The sequence below is a fragment of the Quercus suber genome, unplaced genomic scaffold (assembly GCF_002906115.3).
Source record: "Quercus suber isolate HL8 unplaced genomic scaffold, Cork oak 2.0 scaffold_219, whole genome shotgun sequence".
Classification (NCBI taxonomy): Eukaryota; Viridiplantae; Streptophyta; class Magnoliopsida; order Fagales; family Fagaceae; genus Quercus; species Quercus suber.
The window spans coordinates 410,055-434,493 of record NW_027069677.1 but is presented as its reverse complement, the minus strand read 5'-3'; the positions used below and the strand labels follow the sequence as shown (position 1 = coordinate 434,493).

Here is a 24,439-nt window from a genome sequence, read left to right as displayed (position 1 = left end):
TGTTGTTGGCTTTATGAATTTAAATTGCTTTATGTGAACATGTGGTGAAATGAGAATCCAAAGAAAAACTTAGACCCTGATTGATTATAATGAAATTAATCAACTTGTTGAGTTAATCTTAATTGAATTAATCAATTAAGAATTTAGATTGATTTTTAGGTTCATTACCACAGTCCACATACTTTCCACGTTCTTGGATAGACCGAAAGAGTACAGTAGGACATAACTCCTGCCTTAAAGATTTGTTGATATTGCTTTCATCAATTTAGACATCATTACAGAGTGGAGTTTGGACTGCTTGATTGTTTTTAGAGGAAATGGATGACCAATAATGCAACTTTGGTTGAAAATTGTTTTTGCTGTAACTTTTACGTTCATTCTTGATTAATAGTATTTCTAATAGTACTGTTTAACCATGATTCACTTTCTACGTTATTTTTTACTTTAGTGTTTAACCATAGATGGTAAATTGTTACTAGTTATAATTTGAATCCATTACTGAAATTACTTTTTTACCCACTAATAATAGCATGTAACAATCAACAACTTAGGATTTTTTGTGAACATGTTGTGGATATAACATTTCTCTTAACTATGAAGAAGTTCTACATTCATAACATTTTTACAACAAATTATAAGGGATAAGTTGTTATTAGATATAATTTGAACCAATCATGCGCTAAAATTATTTTTTTCTCCACCAATAACGACTAATAACAATCCTCTACTTAAGATTTGTGGTGAAAATGAAAATGTTGTAAACATAACATTTTTCTTAAAAATGCTCCACTTTCCACGCTTTTGAAAAGAGAAAAATAGGACAAACCGACACAAATTAACCTAACTGTGACTAACTATATAGTATAATTCCAATATATATATATATATATATATTATGGAAAGGGAATGAGCTTCATAAATTTATTGAAACAGTATTATTATTATTATTATAAGAAGATTTGAGTGAAAATGCACGTGAAGAAGTTTAAGAGAAGTTTGTGTAATCTACCATATATATATATATATATTTTTTTTTTTTGTCAAACTTAACTCAGTTGTCAAGGAATTCGGCTCAGGAGCAACGTGAGTCGTGTCCCACTTTCTGGGTTCATGAAAAGAAGACCATAGGATGAAAAGTAATTTCTGATATCTGATGACCAGGCATAAGATTCGGTTTGCAGGATATCAATATTTTCAAAACTTTTTTTTTTCGAACTCAATATTTTCAAAACTTGAAGTTATTAGGCATCGGTGAATTTAATTATTTAATCATAATTTAACACTACCTCTCATATGTAAACCCAAACTCTCTCTTACTAAGTAAGGTTTAGCATGTGAGATTTTTAACACTTTTTAAATTGGACGTAAAGATCTAACTCGAGATTTATTATTCTGCTATCACGTTAATTTATTGGTTTTTCTAAAAGTTTAAATTGTTAGAAAATGACGAATTTAATTATTTAACAAAAATTTCAATAAGAATTGTGCACCAATTCTTAAGGCATACACTTTAAACAGACTCAAATTTGAACATTTCGAAGTTACATTTTGACAACTTTAAACTGTTGCATTTTTCAATAAAATAAGTCGAAATTTATATAGAGAGCTTCAATCACAAAGAATACATAATGCACATGAACAAATACTTTCTTAGAAAATTATGATCCCAAATAGTATATCCCATCACCAAATATTTGACCAAACTTTATTAAATTGATGTTAAAAATGTTGTGTATTAACCTCCTTGAATTATTATTAGGAACTTCGAGAGTATACTCTCTCCCTCTCACATAAAAATGGGTCTCACTCGCTATGAGGAACACCCGCATATGAGAGGAAGGGAAGTCATATACTCCCGAAGTATCTAATAAATTTCCAACCTCCCTTTAGGTAAGAAAGTTTTCCTACCATCCTTTTAGATTTAAAATGTCTAAAAAACCCTATCTATTAAACACAAGTATGCATAAATGCTCTTAAATTTGACTTGAAATACCAAAAATTAATGTTACTATTACTAATTCTAATAAACAAGGCGATGAAATATAGGACTTGCTGTCCTAACTCCTAAGAAGAACTCCCATAAATTACGCCCTTCTCTTTTTTTAAGGGCAATAGTAACCAATTAAACTCTTTTTTATAATGCGTAAAAAAAAAAAAAAAAAAAAAACTCTTTTTATAATGCTTATTATGCGATAGGATGCGTTGCAAAAGTTTACTCAAGCCACAGGTGAGCTGTAAAGGCGATAATTTCTCGCCTTAATAACTCCTAGTATGCAATTATTACCGCGAAACTCAAAGTCACAAAGTAGCCTGAACTCTGGAGCCTCTATTTTCTATTTTGTGTGTTTTTTTTTTTTTCCCAGCAAAAAAATTTGAGAGAATTCTTGTTTACTTTGTTGAAATTGTGTGTATTTGGTTACCCAATTCATAATTTCTTGATTACTTGCTATATGGTTAGTTCATGTCTTTGTTATTCCTGGTGGACTGGGTAATTAATGGTTTTTCTTAATTGTTTTTAAATAAATTTGATTTATGCGATACATCATAGACTGTTAATGTTAAAGGATGATTTGGGAATAATGTGAGCTCTGTACAGATTTCCACGTTTAACAAGTCCTATATTCTACCAGTGGCCTATATGTTGCAACTTTCAACTCTATAATATTAATCTGGGTTAATATATGACTGTAAGCGTTTTTTTTTTCTCTTGAAAGTAATCACTTGTTCATCCAAAGAAAAATTATGAATTATGGTATGTCACACAGTATTTGATTGGGAGTTGCTGTGTCCAATACCCATGTCAAAACACAATGCTTTTGTCTATGTCCACAAGATAGAGATCACTTAACAGAATTTGGCCTTCAAAGAGACTTAAGTGTTAAAGCAATTTTGTGGCTATCTCTTTTTTTATTGTTGAGTTACACCGGCACCTAGTGGATTTTTAGACTTACTACTCACCCTCCATCATGTTCTTATGCGGGATTTAGATGCCATTTGAGCTACAGCTCATTGGCAATGATTGCTGGAGGTTAACTCTGAAGTCCTACTATTGGAACAAACTGGTTCTATCATCTGAGTGCTAAAATCGACTCCTAGAGCTTTGCTGTCTTTTTAAGTGTAGTGGCCATGTTTGGGCTTTTTAGAGGTCAATACTAATCTGCATCAACTAGGTGACTCTAGATCGAATGCTTGAAAGTGTATGTTGACATAGCAGCCCATCATCAGCAAAGAGTGAGATTGGGTTTACTTTTGAGATTGCCCATATCTTGTTCTGGAGTTACTAAATGCTCCTTATTTCATTGCAAAACTTTTAAGCTACATTACACATAATTGGTTAAATTTCTAGACTTATCACATCTTTAAACTTGAAAATAACAAATTATATAGCTCAATGCACTGAAAAATACATTTGAAAAGGAAAAAAATAATTCACACAGACACAAATCTTTCCACAATGTCTTAAATTGTTAGTGATTGCATGCATAAGAGCTATCTAGTAATAGAGTTACAAGCCCAAAAAATGTTAAAAGAGTTTGAAGCAAGAGTAGCCAGGGCCCTAGCCTCTGCAGTGACTCCTATGCACAGAATATATGTACACCATTGGTGCTCTCCAACTTCCTTGCACTTTTGGCCATCAATCAGGGCAGCAAGTTGCCAAGGAACCTTCTTCTTTCCCAAATAGCACTCCTCCATTCTTCTACTAACCAGAACAAATCTGTAAAAACCAAGCTGTAGAGCCTTAGTTAATGCTTCTCAAAAAGCAAGGCATCTAGCCACCATTCAGTTGCATATGACAGAACTGCAACAGCCTGCAAAAATTTTCTTCCCAGCACATGATTTAGCTACATAGGCAAAACAACCTCATTTGCAGCTTCTCTGCCAGTGCCCCTCAACAGTCAGCAATACTGGCAATCCCTCTGCAACTGGACACACCCGCCTTGGTACTCTGCTGCATTTATTCTGATCCACATGTTGTGCATCATAGGCTTGTGCATACCTACAATACAAAGCTTTACTGAGCATTAGCACATCATAAGTACACTGTTTTGCACCCTCAAACATCACTGTGTTGAGGTTATACAACAAGTCCCACATGTTAGTTATGATAAGATAATCTAGAGAACATCACATATTCCTGCTTATGAAAATCTAGATCCTCCATTTACTGAGTAAATTACAGCTTCAAAGAGCAAGGGTAAATGACCTCATTTCTAAGTGTCTAATCTGACCAAAACCATACAGCCCAAGCAAGAATGCGCCAAGAATAAATGATCCAACTTCTCTTCCTCAATGAAAAAAGACACTTGGTTTCACTCACGATGTTTGTGTTGTATGAGGCCATGTCAGATTTTCAGTAATTCCACAGCTTGAGATAGGGATAGCTAAAATTTAATCAGCCACTTCTGGAGAGTACAGCTCTCTAATCAGATCCTGTTTTCATGTACAAGTGTAAAGATAAGGTTAAATAAATGTTAACAGTTGTAGCTTGTTTCGACTTCGTTAAGGGATTCCTAAAATATATATTTTGTGTTATTGAAAAAGACTGGTACAGATAAACACAAAGTTGAATGTTTTAATAAAAGTGTAGGATCTTTCCACTATGAAATATGACCAAACTTAAATTCTGGACATAACACATCAAAATAAAATTGTAGGATCTTTCTTTCCACTATGAAATATAATACAACAAAACCAAGAAGAAAAATATGAGAAAACTTAAATTCTGGATGTAATGCATCGAAACAACGGTAACAACTAGAGTGCGGCTTACCGATTAAAGCAGGATACCTTCTCTATTTTTCAACCTTGTCTGCACAGTTGCTTGCCTGCTTGAATATGCACAGAATGCAGAATGGCCCAGAATAACACGCACATTAAATTAACTAGGTGTACAAATATGTGTTATTTGACCAAGGAAATAGACCAGATGAGAGTTGGAATAAGTGTTAATAATGAAACTAAAGCACAGCTAGCAAAATTATATTTTGAGGTTCAAATTAATTAAGTAAAAGCATCCAAAGGAAAAGGAGAAAAAGATAATGCAGAGCAACCAACAAAACAAAGGAATATATTTGAATTCATTGACTTTTAGAGTATTTGAACCCATTTTTCAAATTCCATCAACAATAATAAAAAAAAATCCAATGACTTACAGAGTATTTGCACCGATTTTCTAAATTCCATCAACCTTCCAAGTCACTTTCACTAGATTTTTGCCAATCACTGAGCTCCTCATTGCATTCCAAGTACTCCTCACAATCAGAGTCACCATAGGCCATAAATTCTATGAATCTTTCATTCCTTTGTGGGTGTGGTAGTTCACTAGGTCCAGCCCCATCATAATCGTCATGGGTTTGCTTTGCTTTGTTACCTTCTGCTTCCACCGCTGGATTATGATGGAGAACACCCAAGTCCTCATAAGGAATGATGCCGATGTTGCTACTCTGAGCCACAGTTTGGTTGAGATCTTCTATGTCTTTCTTGTATACCATACGGAACCCACATTTCTTCACCATCGTGGTTCGACCACGGGGTTCAATTTTAATGCCAATCTGACCAAATTCATTTTCTTCAAATTCCTTCAGTAATTTTATGTCCTCCTCGACGAAGTATTGAGGAAGCCAATAAAATAGCCACATATGATCTGATAAAGCAACTATGCTTAAAGGGCCTATTGTATCATTCATTTCTTCTCCATTGACTATCAATCGACAGGTGAGGTCATTGTCATAGCAATTATCGATCCAGTGATCTTGAGCACAAGAAAATACAATGCAAACAGCAATGCCCATCCACTCATCACACAAATGAGAAGAAGTTTCCACTTTTATATTCACTTCAACCCCTATACTTTGATGGCTAAACCATTTCGGAATTACACTTCCAGGAATAACAATGTTATAACTATTATCATACACTTGGCAATTAAGAGAGAGTCCCTGAAACATACAAAGCAAGTTGTTTATAACACACACACACACAGAGAGAGAGAGAGAGAGAGAGAGAGAGAGAGAGAGAGAGAGAGAGAGAGAGAGGAGAGAGAGAGAGAGAGAGAGAGAGACCTGAAGGTGCTTTCTTATCATTGTAAAAAACATGTCAATGACACTTTGATTGTCAGTCAGTTTACTGCAATTTGTAACAAAAAGCTCTACCTCACATATAGAATTAGGTTTTAGTAGATCTGGTATCGTTTCCAGTGAGGTACAACCATATCCCCCGATAGCTACGATACTTAATGGAAGCTTTGGCAATGATCGAAGACTCTTACAATTCTCCAACATCATTTTTCTCAAATTACATAGATAACCGATGCTGTCAGGAAGACAAACAAAACTATTTTCACTTAAATCTATTTCTGTTAAAGAGAATAAGCAGCCAATGTCATCAGGGATTTCCCCGAGATTGCAGTTTCTTAAATTCAATTCGGTCAAAGAACACAAACCCAATAGAGAAGACAATCCCACAGGACGTGGACTTTTGGCATTGAATAGAAAGGGAGGAGATCATACCAAGATGGAGATTTAAATGATGATAACCCCTTACATCCATCGAAAGATAGCACTTTAAGATTCTTTAAGAGACCAATGGAAGAAGGAATCTCTTTATAGCAGTTCCATCCAAGTAAAGCTTCAATACACGTTGCATGTTCTCAAATTCTGGAATTTTTTTAATTTATTTTGAGCAGCCAGAAAGAATAAAAGTTTCAACGAGACTCCATTTCAAACTTGTTTGGAAGAGATTTTAGGTTTTTGGCACCTTTTAGACTAAGAAAAGTTAGCTTTTTAAGAACTACAATGTGATGGGTGCACCCTGGATAAATTTAAACAATCTTCAAGAACCAATTTCTCAAGGAACGGGACTTTCGGTGAAGACAGGGGTTTCAATAAGTTTCAGAGGCTTGCTTATTCGGATCGATTTAACCTTTGAAATGACTATTAAACCCAAAAAAAAAAAAAAAAAAAAAAAAAAAAAATTAGCTTCCGCAAAACCTTATATTTTAAGGAAACCTAAAAATAAATAAATAAATAAATAAATAAAAATAAAGTTGCATAAAAGTACCTAAATTACCTTTGATTGGAAACTTGATGGAAAATATTTTGAAGGGTACTTGTCCCAGTCAAGAATTCTTAAGCTATTAGGAAGATGTTTGGGATCATGCAAAAGGTAAACATTATTGATTATGAGTAATTTAAGATGTTGCATCTTTGAGAATGATTCAGGATTCCAATGTGCCTCTTTTGGTGTAGACAACTTTAGAACAATGCCTTGAATTGCTTCTGTTTCCTAATAATCATGAACAAAACGGATTAGTGACATGCGAATGTACTATTACAATATTACCTAAACTACTGTAAGTTAAAATCTTTTGAATAAAATAATAGGGTACATGCCTAAGTTTTCTAAATAACCACTTACCATATTTTTTGTAAGTACATCATCAACATCCTCAAGCAACCACAGTTTGCTACGTTTTCCAGGCTCTTTAGGGCACTCTTGATAAACTATGTTCCTACCCATTTCTTGTAGTAAATCATGCATCCATAATTTAGTTTCATCCATTTTTACAAGAGATTTATCTACAAGAACCCCTAAACCAATATCAGGGTAAAGGCCGAGATAATCTAGTTTTTCTACTATGTCATTTTTTATCCCATTATTAAAGAAACATGCAATATGTAGAAATATTTCCTTCTCTACTTCATCTAGTCCATCAAAACTTATTTTAAGTACTTGGAGAATTTCACTTTTAGGAAATTCTTTAAGCCTATTTAATGTACTTTTCCATTGATCAATATCTCTACTAAACAAAAAGGAACCCAAAATCTCAATAGCCAAAGGAAGACCTTTAGTATATTGTATAACGTCTTTACACAGCTCTAGATAATCTTTGGGAGGATGGTCCTTAGTAAAAGCTTTCAAACTTAAAAGATGAAGAGCTTCATCATCATTCAATCCTTTAACTTTGTATATTTCATCTACTTTAAGTAGACGAAGTAAATGCTTATCCCTTGTTGTTATGATAACTCTACTACCAGAACCAAACCAATTACCCTTCCCAACTAAGTTTTTCAACTGGTCTAAATGATTTACATCATCAAGAACGAGAAGAATTCTTTTATGACGTAATCTATTCTTGATCATGAAAAGTCCTTCCTCAACATCTTGTATTTTCATACATTCATTAAATATTTTTCTAATAAGTAGTTGTTGCAATGTAATTAAACCATCTTTTTCACAAACCTCCCTAACATTACGGAGAAAGCAACAACCTTCAAACTTCTTCGAAACCATATCAAAAACAACTCTAGCAAGAGTTGTTTTACCTATTCCCCCCATCCCCCAAACTCCTATAATGCGAACATCATTAAACCCTATAGCTAAACATGACTCCAATTCCTTCACTCTAGATTTTATTCCTACAAGGTCTTCAATATCTTCCAAGAATGGATAACTCAATTTTTGCCATAACTCTCCCACAATATTTTGGATAAGTTGTGCCTCAGACCTGCAATGAAGAGAGAATGATATCTAGTAAGCACCACCTATAAATAGGACCAAAAAAGAAAGTAGACACCCAATGTTCTATTTTGTTGGCTAAAAACAAGAAAATGTAAATGGTGCCAAAAATTGAAAAAAAAAAATGTAAATTAATTAGATCAAGTCAAAATATAAAAAAAGTGTGAACATCTATGTCACTTTACTTTAAAGTTTAAAATATGGCTTAAGAAAATAAGAGTATTTACTTGAACATTTTCAAAGTAACTAGTATGTCAAATTGGATTACCTATCAAGTAGGTGCCACCCTTTGAGATTTGCCACTTCCCTTAAAGCAGCTCTCCATGTATTCACATTCTCTATATAGTCCTTGAAACATTCTTCATGTTTAGAAAAGGCTTGGGCAAAAGAGCCTGTTTGTTTTCGTACATTTGATGGATCCACATCATAAAATATTGGAAATACCATTATTTTCATCTCTTTCATGCATTTAATGATCTTTACAAGTTCATCTAAACACCATGTTGAAGTTGCATAGTTTTTTGAGAGAATAACAATCGCAAATCTTGATTCTTCTATTGCTTTCAAGAGCTCTGGTGAAATAGATTTTCCTCTCTCAAGTTTTTCCTCATCTCTAAAGGTGATTATGCCCTTTTGTCTCAAAGCAACATATAGATGGTCCGTAAAACTATTGCGGGTGTCCTCACCTCTAAAACTAAGAAAGACATCATATTTCCACTGTGGCGTTAAAGATGACGAAGGGGAGGACTTTTGAGTGCTAATGGAAGACATTGGAAATATGTTGGCAAATCTTGAACTACAATAAAGATGATAAAAAAAAGCGCTTTCAATTAAAATTGAAAGAAAAATTATAAGGAAAAAAATAGAGAAGAAAACAATTTGGTGTGGAATTTTCATTTCTTGGAGTGAGTGAAAGTGTAGAACAAAAGGTATGAAAACTCCATGATGAAAAATTTGATGTGGAATTTTTATTTCTTGTTTAGTTCTTAGTTTTGAATAGAAAATTAATTATTTATCTAAAACCTCAGTTTTTCCATGATGAAAACTCCTTTGCCAATTGATTGATATAATCAAAAGAAATCAAGAAGTAAGCGAGCTAAAATCTAGAGAGAGAGAAAGAGAGAGAGTATTTTTTAAAGAGTTAGAATATCTACATATATAACATTGAAAGTTGAAACAATGTCATTTGTGACACCTATAAGAAGTTAGAAGGTAAATTTTTTTTGAGTAAACAGTAATACTTATAAGAACACACACGAAAATAGTAATATTAGTGTTTTAAATCAGGTTTATAATACATTGCTTAACTAGAGTACAACTACAAAAGAGCCTAACCTTTGTAGTTGTAGACTGGGGTTATAAATAGCAGACACTAGAGCAATTTATTAGAGCAATTGACCCAAGCATCCGTGGATCGTGATCAAGGGTTAAACAGAAATAATTGATAAAAAAAATAATTTATTAGAGCAATTTAAGCATCATTTGTGACACCTACAAGACATAAAATGGAAATAATTAATGGTAAACAAATTTATTAGAGCAAATTAAGGGTCAATTGAGCACATTTAAAGTATAAGGAATGTTGGTGAGACATTTTTGCATTTAATTGATATAAAGACATAAATTTTTGTTTATTGTTTTTGAGAAGAATGACTTTAAATTTTTTTTTTTTGAAACAAACAAACACACACACAAGGGGAGAGAGAAATCGGTTCTAATGTAGACACACCCCAAACTTTACTCAAAAACCATAGTGATATAAATTTTTGTTGATATCATATATATAAAGGCATGGTAAATTGAATATATATAATATTACTTCAACTAAAAAAAGTTTTTTTTTTTTTTTTGGTTGAATTTGATTATAAATTATATATTTATATAAAAGTTATAAATATCAAAATGTATTTATTATCATGCATGAAATTATTTATGGCACTTTTCTTGTTTGATTGGGTAGCATCCTTATTGGTCCTTCTTCTTCTTCTTCTTTTCCTCATTCCAATTTTAATTTCAGTGGTTTCAAGCCATTAGGATCCATCCATTGTTCCCATCATGCATGTTGTGGCCATCATGCAAATATACAATGATGAAAATTCCTTTGCCAATTAATTGATATAAACAAAAGAATATCAAGAAATAAGCAAGCTAAAATCTAGAGAGAGAGAGTATTTTTAAGACTTATCCCACTATAATATTGGGTTGAGGAATAATAATTTAAAGAGAGAGATTATCGTTCATAAAAAAATAATAATAAAGAGAGAGATTATCTTCATATATAACATTGAAAGTTTTTTGACTGAAACATTGAAAGTTGAAACAATGTCATTTGTGACACCTATAAGAAGTTTAAGGTAAATGATTTAGGTAAATTGACCCAAGCATCCATGATCAAGGGTTAAGAACAGTAAACAGAAATAATTAGTAAAAAAAAATTATTAGAGCAATTTAAAGGTCATTTGTGACACTTACAAGAAGTTTGAAGGATGAGGATTTAGGTGAATTGAACCAAGCATCCGACATCAAGGGTAAAGACAAATTAGTAAATGGAAATAATTGGTAAGCAAATTTATTAGAGTAATTTAAGGGTGAATGTTGGCGAGATATTTTTGCATTTAATTGATATAAAGACATAAATTTTTGTTGATATTACTCCAACTATATATTAATTACTTCAACTATTTTTTTTTTTTTTTGAAAATTTGGCTATTTATATGTTCATTTCAAAATTAATGATGACACAAACCTTAGAAACTTTTATGTACACCCTAAATTGCACTGGACATAAATCATATGGAATAATAAAATTGAATATAACCCAGTAATCAAAATTTCACACATTCTAAACACATTAAGATTAATTTGGAGTACACCAATCCAAACATAAAAAATTTAAAACATTATCGACCTCAAAATCAAAATAATAACAACCATTTTTAAACAATTAAAAAGAAGTCAATATTTGGCATAAATTCCATATACATAGAAAGCCATATATGAAACGAAAAACGTTAAAATAAATTAGAGAATAAGAGGGAGGGAGGGAGAGAGAGGTACCTCTAATAGTGGAGATGGAAACTGAATATCACCCACTAATCAAAATTAACCTGGAGTACGTCAATCCAAACGCAAAAATACAAAACATTGGCATAATCTCAAAATAACACTAATGATCATTTTTATTTAAAAATCAGTAGTTGGTGTAAATTTTGTATACAAAGAAAATACACTATAAAACGAAATGCATTAAAAATATGAGAGAGAGAGAGAGAGAGAGAGAGAGAGAGAGAGAGAGCTTTGAGAGTGTTAGATTAAAAATAAAAATGCAAAGGTGGAACAAATTTAACCCAACACAATTTTTAAGTTAGCTGCTATAAAAGAGACAATGATAGAATATATTTAAATATGAAAATATGTAGAAGAAAAAAAAATGTAATACCAATAGTGGGGTTGAGGAAGGTGGAAAGGTTGGGAAGGAGGAGGAGACATTGAATGTTTAATTAAAGAGAAGTGTTACGTTCACAACATTTTCATAACAAATTATAGGTGGTTAGTTGTTATCAGTTCTAATTTAAAACTATCACTAAAATTACTTTTTTTTCCTTACCAATAAAACTTGTAACAACTTACCACTTAAAATTTGTTGTGAAAGTATTGTAAAAATGTTGTAGACATAGCATTTCTTTTAATTAATTAAAACAAATGTAATTTTAATTGTCAAAATAATGATATATAATTATAAAAATAATTCTCACTAATACCCAAAAAAAAATATAAAGAAATATAAAAAGATAAACATTATGGAATTTCCATATACATTTTCATGCTATAAACGTATAGTTGTAAAGTTTTGGGTTTTGTCCTAATTATTATACGGACCCCAAAAAAAAACCATATACACATTTTTGATATAGATGTATAAATTTAAATTCAAAGAAAATTCAATTAGAATTTGAAATTAAAATCCAATTTTGTGCTATGTGTCTAAATTTATGTAGGGACCACACAATAATTATCCACTTAAGCTTTTTAATCTTTATACTAAGTAAGTTAACGAGTGCATAATATAAAGAATCTAATACTAATGAATTATATATATAAAAAAAATAATAATAATCACATATACTCAATACAAATCATCACATAATAAAGATCACCACACATTCAATCATATTAAAAATCAGGGGAAAAAAAGAAGATCATAAATAGTATTAAATTTGGGTAAGAATTTTAATATATGACTAATTACATTTACTTTTTGAAAAAACTAATTTGACTAATTATTTATATCTTTATAATAGAAATTAAGTTTAATTTTAAATGTATCCATGCGTTTGCATGCGTCAAGTGCTAGTACTAAATAAATGTAGGAAGTCGCCACGAGTGTATCGTATTATGTTTTAAGAAGAGAACACTTGTCACCGCTACATCTACATGCATTCTCCAATTTGAGAATCCAGCTTTTATAATATATTATAGATTTCTATTATTACTAATACATGGCAAACATATTGACATGTACAAATACTTCTTTGACACATGGTGTTGTTGGTCCCTATAATACTAACTAAATGTAGGAAGTTGCCATATGTTATCATATTATGTTTTAAGAAAGGAACACTTGTCACTGCTGCATGCATTCTCCAATTTGAGGGTCCAATTTTTTTAATACGTTATAGATAGATAGATGTGAGTGAAAATTATTTAACTCACGTTGTTATCTCTATAGAAGTGGATTCGAAAAAGTTAGTTACTGTCATTTCTATTTCCAAAAATACCCCAACCTTTTTTCCAGAGCATAGAAACACAAAAAGTGAGGGTAAAAAAGCAATTTAAAGTAAATTGACACATATAACCTATCATTATATTTATATGTGTTCCTTTCAACTTCCCACAGTGTCATAGGGTCAAATTTTTCACTCAAAATTTCTATCTGTGATGGCTCCAAGACCCCTGACTTAGTCTTAGCCAACACCACACACACACACTACAGTAACACTTAGAATAGATTATTATAGGGACACACAATCACACAACAACATTATGTTTACAAGGAACCCACCCCAACTTTTATTACTTAATCTCAAGTACAAAGGAAATCTTTACAAGCCTGAAGAAACACACGGAATTCTCTCAAAGGCAAAATATAATCTCTGCTATTGACACCCCTAACAACATTAGGGTTATATACACATAAATAACTGCTATGGCAGTTACTGTCTAATAACTGCCTGGGTATTGGACAATCTCTCACTTGTGGTCTAACTTAGGACACTTTGAACTGATGTTGTCTTGATTCATTCTCTACGTTTTTAGCCACTAAACAGCATGTCTAAACATTAGGAAAACCAGGAACTGCTTGATAACTGCTTGTAACTGCCATTGCACAACCCATGTCTCAGTAGATCATGGGGCTTCTACCCATCCTCCAACAACCCACACAGCATGTTTCCATACGTTTTGGGAGGCTAGGCCCATGCCCAAGCCCTCTCTTATCAGACAACATAGCCACACAGCATGCCCACATGCAACACACACCAAGTAACTACCAATCAGCCCACTAGCATTTGTCCATGCACTTAGCTAGCACCCACCACCCTATGCCTTGCACACAGCATCTGATTGCACACCATGATGGCAGCCCAACCCTGCCTTGCACACAAGCCACCAAGCCCCCACACAGTAATTAGTCAACAAGCTACCAATACCATGCACCACCACATAGGGTCGACACCACCTGCTACCACCCATCATGAAAAACCAACTCTGCCCACCATGGCCCCACTCTGCCATGGCCTTGGGGCATCATGTGGAGCAACATGCCTCCACATACTACTCCCTCACACTACTCATCGATTCATCTTGAGTAGTGAGACCGGGTATGTCCCCCTTAAAGAGCCCTTATAAGTATATTACAAATCTAGCATGAGAAACCATCAATGTGTTGAGAAGACATGAAGCCATATGATTGGCCTAATGCTGCCTAAGCACCCACATTGATAGTTCCTCATCGATCCAACTCGTGTAGGGAAACTGGGCATGTCTCCCCTTAAAGAGCCGTTAGAAGCATTACTAATCTGGCATGAGGAACCATCAATGTGTTGAGGAGACATGAAGCCATGTGACTGGCCTAATGCTGCCTAAGCACCCTCATTCCCCATGCCACATCAGCAACAAGTAAAGCTCCTAACAAACTACCCCCACTAGAAGAAGCCGACGTCCTCGTCGGTAGGGTATCTTTAAATGGCTTCACCTCCTTTTCAAACTGCCATAGAGTTGATGCGTTCTCCCAACTTGCTTATGATTCTGCTACCTTTTTTCACTTCACTAAGTAATAAGTTATCATATTTCCTCACTTTTGATAACCCGTTACTTTCTTGTCAAGAATTCTATCCACTTCACGGTTAAACTGCACTAGGGCGGTAGGTGAAACACGCTTTGCCTCATTTCTTGTAGGATCTTCACTATCCTTGTGATAAGGCTTTAGAAAGCTCACATGAATTGTTGGGTGAATCTACATTCTTTTTGGCAATTTCAACTTGTAAGCAACATTTACCACTCTCTTCACTAATTCAAAGGGACTATCATACTTAGGAATCAAGCCTCGGTGCACATTCTCCTTTCTAAACTTCCTCCAAATCTGTGGAGTTAGCTTCAACAACACTTTGTCCCTAACCTAGAACTCAAAAGGCCTTCTCCCTTTATCAACATATCTCTTCATTCTTCGCTGTGCTTTTAACAAACTATCTTGTGCTTCTTTCATCGGCTCTTGCTTAGCCATAGCAAATTTGTATGCCGAAGGACATTTGCCCCTTGACCATTGTTTTGCAATCTCATGAGGAGTTAAGGGTTGCTGCCACATTGCAAACTCAAATGGACTCATCCAAGTTGAAGAAGACTTGTGCAGATTGTAAGCCAATTGTGTTGAATCCAACAAGTCTAGCCAGTTTTTCTGACATGCAGTCACATAATGCCTCAAGTAATCTTCCAACACAGCATTGATCCTCACAGTATGACCATCTATTTATGGATGATTAGCAATAGAAAACTTCAACCATGAACCTAGCGACCCAAACAAAACTGTCCAAAAGTGACTAATGAAATGAGAGTCTTTATCACTCACAATATCTTTAGGCAAACTAAAGTACTTCACCACATTTCTGTAAAACATATCAACAACCACCTTTGCTGTTCAAGTACTTGGTGCAGCAATAAACACCACATACTTCGAAAATCAATCAACCATTACAAAAATTGAACCCATCCCCTTCACTTTAGGCAAACCAGTAATGGAATCCATTGAAACAGAAATCCATGGACTCTTCAATATAGGAAGAGGTTGCAGCAAACCAAATTCCATTTGAGTTATCCACTTATCTTGTTGACAAATGAGACAAGTTTTGACATACAATTCAATGTCTAACTCCATCTTAGGCCAATAGTAAGAACGGGACAGTAAAGCATACATTCTTTCTTTACCAAGATGTCCTGCCCATTGTGGATCATAAGTCTTTTTTAGCAACTATTTATGGGTCTTCCCACTAGGAACATACAACTTGCCACCCTCTACATACAACAACCAATCCTCAAGCCAGTAGTGACGCACTAGGCCTACAGTCACATCTTACACCAATTTCTGGTAGGTAGCATCAAGATTTGAACTTTCCTTGATCATTTCCACAAAATCTGACTTAACTCTGGTCAAGGCAGTAACATATTCTTGCACTTGTTTGCGACTTAGCGCATTTGCCACTTGGTTGTGCTTACTAGGTTTGTGCTCCCACACAAAATCATACTCCCGCAACAACTCTTGCCATCTTGCTTTTTAGGGGACAACTTCTTCTGAGTGTTGAAGAAGGTGTTAGCAACATTATTAGTTTGCACCACAAACTTAAGCCCCAATAGATACACTCTCCATGCCAGCAAGCAATGCATAACTACTATAATCTCTTTCTCACGTGCCCAACATTTCTGTTCTACCTCATTCAATTTCCTGCTCTCATAGGTAACTGGATGCTTTTCTTGCACCAACACACCACCAATTACTTTGTTAGAAGCATTAGTATGGACTTTAAAGGGCAACTCAAAATCTAGCAAACGTAGCACTGACTCACTTGACATAGCAGCTTTAAGCTTCTCAAAAGCTTCTTGGCATGCGTCTGTCCATACCCATCTCCTGTTCTTCTTCAATAAATCTATAGAAAGAGCAACCTTCTTGGAATATCCTTGAACAAACTTCCTGTAATAGTTCGTCAATCCAAGGAAAGACTGCAACTCAGCTGCTTTGCTTGGTGGAGGTAAATCAAGGATGGCCTGTACCTTTCTCTCATCCATCTTCACAAGACCTTTACTGACCTTATGCTCTAGGAACAAAATCTCTTGCTAGGAAAACTCACACTTCTCTTTCTTAACATGCAATTGATGTTCTCTTAATCTGGATAGCACCTTCCTAAGGTGTTCCAAGTGATCCTCCAAGGACCCTCTATATATTATTTTGCCATCTAAGTAAACCACAACAAATCGGTATATAAACTCATAGAATACATTATTCATCAAATTGCAAAAATGTAGCAGGGGAATTTGTTAAACTAAAAAACATAACTAAATATTCATAGGAACCATACTGAGTTACACAAGTCATCTTTAGTTCATCTCCTTCAACAATCCTCACTTGCTAGTAGCCTAACCTTAAGTCCAATTTGGTGAAGTAAGTGGTCTTGCACAATTTGTCAAACAGGTCTTCAATCAAAGGGACCGGATATTTGTTCTTCACTGTTACTTTGTTCAAGGCTTTATAGTCTACACACATTAGCAACAAGCCATCTTGCTTCTTTTGGAACAAAACCAGAGAACCATAAGGAGCTTTGGAAGGCTGAATGTGGCCAGCATCAAGCAGCTCAAACAATTGCTTCCTCATTTCAGCCAACTCCATAGGGGACATTTTGTATGGAGCCTTCGAATGAGGCTTTGAACCAGGAATCAACTCAATCTTATGATCAACAACACGCCTTGGTAGAAGGGTCTTAGGCAGTTCTGGGGGCATCACATCAACAAATTCCTGTAGCAGTCCAGCAACAACATCTAAAATTTCAACAAACTTATCTTCTATCTTCAGCCCACGCCCAACCTGCATGGCTGACACCATTGTACTTTCCCCTTGTTAGTCTTGCTATTTCCTGTCACATGTTAGCAGGAACATAGCAGTGCTGCTTCTCATCAAAAATCAACATCACCCCAATAAATGGCAGCAAGGTAGCTCTTCTTGCCACAAAGAACTCATCACCCAGAATTACATCGAAATCATCCAAACTACATTATCAGGAAATTCACTTTTCTTGTCCAATCACCAACCTTAAAATGCACACCAAAAGAAATTCTAGAAACATGTTTTGCCTCTGAGTTTACTACATTGATCTTACTTGGACACTTGCTCACTTTTAGACCAAGTTGTTGGACCATGCGATCAGCAACAAAATTGTGGGTAGCACTAGTACCAAGCATTGCTTTAGCCCTATTCCCATTCATCTCCACTTGAACATAAGACAGCCCCTTAGAAGTACCTCCTGCATTAAGTGCATTCAGCAATTGTAAAGGGTTCACACGACTGGGAAATTTTTCATCGAACATTAAGCTTGCTGCTATGACATAAAGCTTCTCATGCTTAAGGCAGTCTCTTGCTTGATGAGGGCCATTGCAGATAAATCAGCCTACATTAAGCTTAGAATGTTCTTTGCTTTGTTGAGAGGTAGAACTCTCCCCCTTACTCTTGTTACCCTAATCTTTCTTCTGCTTGTCTTTGTCCTTGTCCTTGAACTTATGTTTTTCATCATCCCCACTAGGCTTAGTGTATTTGTAGTCCACTAAGGCATCTACAGTAGACATAACAGCCAGCAAATCACACACAGCCTGCCTCTTTAATTCCAATTGTGCCCAAGGTTGCAAACCAGACATGAAATTGAACAGCTTGTCCTCCTCAAACATGTTCTTGATATCCAATATCAAAAAACTGAATGTCTTGACATACTCTCACACCATACCAATATGCTTCAATTTCTTTAAGGAGTCTCTTGCAACCCAGGCAATATTGGTAGGCAAGAATTGACCCTTCAATTCTTTCTTTAAAGCATCCCATGAGTCAATTTTCCCTTTACCAACATCTGCATCATCTTCCACACGGGTTTTCCACCATAACTTGGCATCTCCTGAAAGATACATGCTAGTAATTGTTACTTTCTCTTGATCGGGCACTCTAGCAGCCTTGAAATACTGCTCCATATCCCAAACGAAATTCTCCAAATCCTTGGCACTCCTAGCACCATTAAGGGGCTTTGGTGTAGGCACCTTCACCTTTGTGGCCACTTTCCCCTCCCTAGGAAGCCCACTGACTATCCTCTTTAACAAGGAAATTTTGTCTCAAGTTGACTTGTTGTCTCTTACTACACTGTTTTGGGCATCAATTACAGCAGCCAACTCTTCAATGCGAATCAACACAACATCTCTCTGTTCAGAAAGTTCATTCCTTATTACTGAAGTTTCTGCAGAAAGTGCATCCATTTTGTCACACACAGAAAGTTGTTCTCCCTCTACAGGAACCCCAAGTATGGTCTCCAAGATGGTCATTCTTATCTTGGTGTCCGAAGACATTACAGCCAGGCTCTGATACCAATTGTCATAGGGTCAAATTTTTCACTCAAATTTTTTGCCTGTGATGGCCCTAAGTCCCCTGAATTAGTCTCAGCCAACACCACACACACACACACACACACACACACACACTTCAAGAACACTTAGAACATATGATTATAGGGACACACAATCACACAACACACACTATGTTTACAGGAACCCACCCCCAACCTTTATTACTTAATCTTAAGTACAAAGAAAACCCATACAGACCTAGAGAAATACACAGATTTCTCTCTAAGGCAAAATACACTTTGTAGTTGACACCCCCAACAGCATTAGGGTTATATACACAGAAATAATTGCAATGGCAATTACTGCCTACCAATTGCCTGGGTCTTGGATAATCTACCATTTGTGGTCTGACATAAGACACCTTGAACTAATGCTGTCTTGGTTCATTCTCCACATTTTCGGCCCCTACACAGCAGGTTTGAACATTAGGAAAATCAGGAAGTTCTTGATAACTGCTTGTAACTACCACCCACTGCACATACTACACATGCACATCCCATGTCTCAAATCATGCGGCTTCCGCCCGTCATCTAGTAGCCCATGCAACATGTTTCACACATTTTGGGAGGCTTGGCCCATGCCTAAGCCCTCCCCCCATTAGACAACACAGCCCACACAACATGCCCATATACAGCACACACCAAGTAACTGCAATCAACCCACTAATATATGTCCATGCACTTAGCCACCACCCACCAACCCATGCCTTACACACATCATCTAATTGCACACCATCATGGCAGCCCAGCCCTACCTTGCACACAAGCCACCAGGACCACACACAAGTAATCAGCCAACAAGTCACCAATGCCATGCACCACCACATAGGATTGACACCACCTGCTGCCACCCATCATGAAAACCAACTCTGCACGTCATGGCCCCACTTTGCCATGGCCTTGGGGGCATCATGTGGAGCACCTTGCTCCACATGATGCCCCTTCACACTGCTTTATCAATCCAACTTGAGTAGGGAGACCAAGCATGTCCCCCTTAAAGACCTATAAGAGCATTACTAATCTAACATGAGGAACTATCAATGTCTTGAGGAGACATGAAGCCATCTGACTGGACTAATGCTGCCTAAGCACCCTCATTCCTTATGTCATCATCAACAACCAGTAAAGCTCCTAACACATGGCTACCTACCTCCCACAAAGTAAAGTACAGTACATCCCAATACACCACTACGAAAATTCAAATCTACTACAATCACTATAAGGTCTCTCTTGGTTTGGGTTAGATTTCTTTTTCTTTCTAAGCATATTTAGTATTTTATTTTCCCTGAAACCATTAACAATCTTTGTGAAAATTGAAATATCAATCTCTAATAAAAGTGCCCAAGGCAAAATTTTCATCTCAAATAAGAAAAAGCAAAAGCAAAGGTAATCTCTTTTTCCTGGATTTGTTTTTCCTAATGCAAAAACCTTAATAGTTACGCATAGGCCTGTCCACGGGTTGGTCCGGGTCAGGTTTGTGCCCAACCCGGAACTGACCCGACCAGATCGGATGGTTTGAATTTCAACCTGCCGCCAACCAGAGTGGTTGATCGGATCAGGTGGATTCGACCTTCAACGGATGGCGATCGGTTCGGTCGAAGTTGGAGATCTGAAAATCGGCCAAAATCCAACGAGTTAACAGTGAAATCGGTGAAATTTCAGTGATATTTTTGCTGGATTTTCGTCGGACTTCTCGAAATCTCACCAGATTCGGCAAGATCTCACCAGATCTAGTGAGATCTCGCCAAATCCGGTGAAGATTCGATGGATCTAACTGAGATCTCGCCGGATCTAAAAAACTTCGGTGGGAAATGCTCATATCTCGGTTCAGTCGGGTTTCTTCGGGTTTTGGAGAGAAAACCCGCCACCCGACCCGCCGTTTTCGGGTTCTGGAAGTTGAGATCCGCCACCGACCGTCACCGGTGTCAAGTCAGCCAGTTGTCAAGCCAGATCGGACGGGTTGGGCGGGTGGGTCGAGTCACGGTTTTTGTTGGACACCCCTAGTTACGCACATAGTTTGTTTGCTTTAAAGTAAAATTCAAAATTTTGTTTCAATTCTATTGAAAAGGAATAATGCCATTTTCAAGTATTGGCCAGTGTAAGCATTTGTGCGTGTGTTCTATTTAGCTATGGGTTTAATAAGCATTTGTACGTGTGTTCTATTTATCTCGAAAAAAAAAAAGGGGGGGTCTTAGTGCATTTTTCAGTTGTGAAAATTAAAATTTTAAAATTGTTCATCAATGTCCTTTAGCTGTAAATTGAAGATAATAGCTAAAGTAGTGCAAAGCACGGTAATACATACCTACATACATGCATATGTGATTGAAGTGGTTGGCAACACAATCAAATCTAGATGTACCTGCATACATAATAGAAGAGTTACAGTGAGGAATTGCCCGGCCAAAAATTGAAGCAGGTTCCTATTATTCTCTCTTTTTTTAATCTCATGATTTCTTTTAAAAGGATGCTTCAATACTTGATTGCTTGGTTTTGTTGTTTTGGATAACTGTTGTTTGTTACTATTGGGTTTCACATAGCAATACATACTAACTCTATATTTTAGATTCATTTATTATGTTATTTAAATGGTACTAATCTTATTGTTGACATCAGTTTGCTAAATTTTTGTAGTAGATTTAACAATTTTTTAGTTATTTTTTATTTTATTTTATTTCTTTTAAATTATACATTATAGATAGATAAATTATCAATATTTTATTATTTTATTACAAGACGTGGGATTATCAGGAATACTACTAAACTGCTTTTATCTTTAATTCTTTATAGCTCCGTTATTCAATTTTTTTTTTTTTCAAATATAACTTTCTCATGATTGAAGGGAAGGGAGAGAGAGAGAGTACCATTTATTTATTTTTTTTCCTACAAGCACAACTTTTCCATCATGCATATGTTTCTTAGAGAGATAGATAAATAAAAGAGTTTCAAACTTAAGTGTGTGAACATCTTCTTTTTTATGGAGTCCTAACTATGGAGGTGGATTGATGATTAAAAAAAAAAAAAAAGGAAAAATTTATTTTGAAACTTATAGATTAAGTGATGTAAATTAATTAAACTAGCCTCTTAGCTTGGGAGTGCTCAAAAGGATTTTTTTTTTCTTTTTTTTTTTTCTTGTGAATATTAATATTTTGGGTAAATTACATATTTGGTCCCTAACCTTTCAATTATGTCAATTTAGTCCCTAACTTTTTAGTGTCTTGTCAATTTAGTCCCTACCATTATCTTTTGGATGGAAATTGATGACGTGGCAAACGACCAAAATAAATAATTAGTTTCCACTGATGCGGCATTAAACTAATTTGTTATTTTGGTTGTTTCCTATGTTAGCAATTTCCATTCAAGATATAACGACAGAGACTAAATTGACATGAAAAAGTTAGAGATCAAATTGACACGGCATGAAAAAGTTAGAGATCAAATTGACACAATTGAAAGGTTAGGAACTAAATTAAAATATGGTAAAGGATGAGAGCCAAATACATAGTTTACCAATTCGGAATTTATGCATTTTTCAATACCTGAAAAACTTAGGAATATGATGAGATGTAGCACAAAATAATAAAGTAAAACATCCAATGCACTTTGTAAGAATTGGACTAGGTATAAATGTCAGTAAATATACAAAATATAGACAAAAACTACAGTTGTCAAAGAGACTAGCCACTCAGAGGCTCTTTCTTATTTGAGTTTATGTTAAAGTTTATCATTCATATAAATTTGAAGTTTTTACGTTTGTCTAATGGTGTTACGCGTTTGGCAACTATTGATATAGCTGAGTGTTATGATGAGGCTAGTATCAAAAAATAAACACATCCTACATGAATAGATATGGTTTAAATATTATTTTGGTGTTCATTTTTGGAGTTAGCCTCATGACAATCTTAACTGTATCAGTAGTTTTCAAATGCATAATATTATTGAATATATGCATAACCTCAAATTGGGAAGAATAGAAAATTGTGACACTAAACCAAAAAAAAAAAACCCCTAAAAGCATGCGCAAAGCGCGAGCAATGAGGCTATTATTATTATTATTATTATTATTGTTGTTGTAGAAATTTGTTTAACTAACGTTAAATCATTACAAAAATGTCCTGTGTGTTTTAAATGATTTTTTAACCGCCAATCCTCCTGATCCTATATACAGGATAAACCTTTCCCATGTCAATTAAAATGATGCATCCATTTACTTTTTCTCCCAAATAATACAAATAATATCAGATTTACAATTATTCCAGAATATGCTTACAGTTAGCCTTTCACATAATAGTATTATTAAGAGGAAAACGTTTGTAATTTGGCAATCACAATGATATAAAAGGAGAAACTCAGATTTTTGTGTGTGTGTGTGTGTGTGTGTGTGTGTGTGTGTGTGTGTTTGGCAATCACAATGATATAAAAGGAGAAACTCAGATTTGTGTGTGTGTGTGTGTGCGTGTGTAAAGGATAAAGGAGAAACTCAGATATAAAACATCATGAAAACCCCAAAACCCAGTAACAAAGTTTATGTTTTCTCATCATCCAAACAGAAATTGAACACACACAACAAAAACTATTTTAAAAATAAATAAAACAGAGAATTATCACAAAGCATTGCATAAGAGAAGATAGAGGACCTTGAGAGGATCCAATGATTCGTTGGAAAAACTTCCGAGTGTGCTCAATCAGAAAATAATAGAGAGAGACGCTCATAGCTCACTTGAAGGGGAAAACTATAGTCGGATTGAGGAGAAGAGATAGCAATAGAGAAGTAGGTCTGAAATTATAACAGCGGAGCAATGTAAAGCTCAACAAAATTCAGTTCTTAACTTCTATTATATAAAGGAATGGCCATTCACATCCTCTGTTTTGGGCACATGTTCAAAAACCAACTACTTCCAATTTGTTTATTCATTTCAAAATCAGATTCAGCTCATATTATGTACTAATTGCTTGTTAATTTAAACATTGGCCATTGGAATCAAAGAGACAGAATCATTAGTACATAATATGAGCTGAATCTGTTATAAATTATCTTTCAAAAACCAAGTGGTTTTTGAAAGATAATTTATAACTTTGAAATGAATCATGTGCATGCATGCACATCCTCGGTTTGCAGTGAGGACAAAAACTCATTGTTTAAACAAAGCAGGTGTGAAAGTGAGAAATCATCAAATCAACAACCAAAAATAATTCAACTACGTAAATCTTAAAGAAAGATAATT

At 35.0% G+C, this 24,439-nt stretch overlaps 1 protein-coding gene across 18 annotated transcripts in view; it reads right to left on the bottom strand.

Annotated features, from left to right (window-relative positions):
• Positions 1 to 3,365: 3,365 nt before the first annotated feature.
• The window catches only part of LOC112025397 (disease resistance protein Roq1), a 40,249-nt gene continuing 19,175 nt past the window's right edge, over positions 3,366 to 24,439 (bottom strand). The window contains exons 2-10 of one of the 18 annotated variants that reach the window (XM_065779870.1): positions 23,852 to 23,991; positions 21,520 to 21,576; positions 11,575 to 11,624; positions 8,786 to 9,313; positions 7,417 to 8,506; positions 7,069 to 7,284; positions 5,154 to 6,932; positions 4,772 to 4,829; positions 3,366 to 4,431 (exon numbers count right to left, since the gene is read on the bottom strand). In XM_065779870.1, the coding sequence (XP_065635942.1) occupies positions 6,903 to 6,932; positions 7,069 to 7,284; positions 7,417 to 8,506; positions 8,786 to 9,288 (1,839 nt within the window). In that variant the 5' untranslated portion in view covers positions 9,289 to 9,313; positions 11,575 to 11,624; positions 21,520 to 21,576; positions 23,852 to 23,991 and the 3' untranslated portion in view covers positions 3,366 to 4,431; positions 4,772 to 4,829; positions 5,154 to 6,902. The other 17 variants (XM_065779872.1, XM_065779868.1, XM_065779871.1 and 14 more) reach the window with 17 other exon arrangements.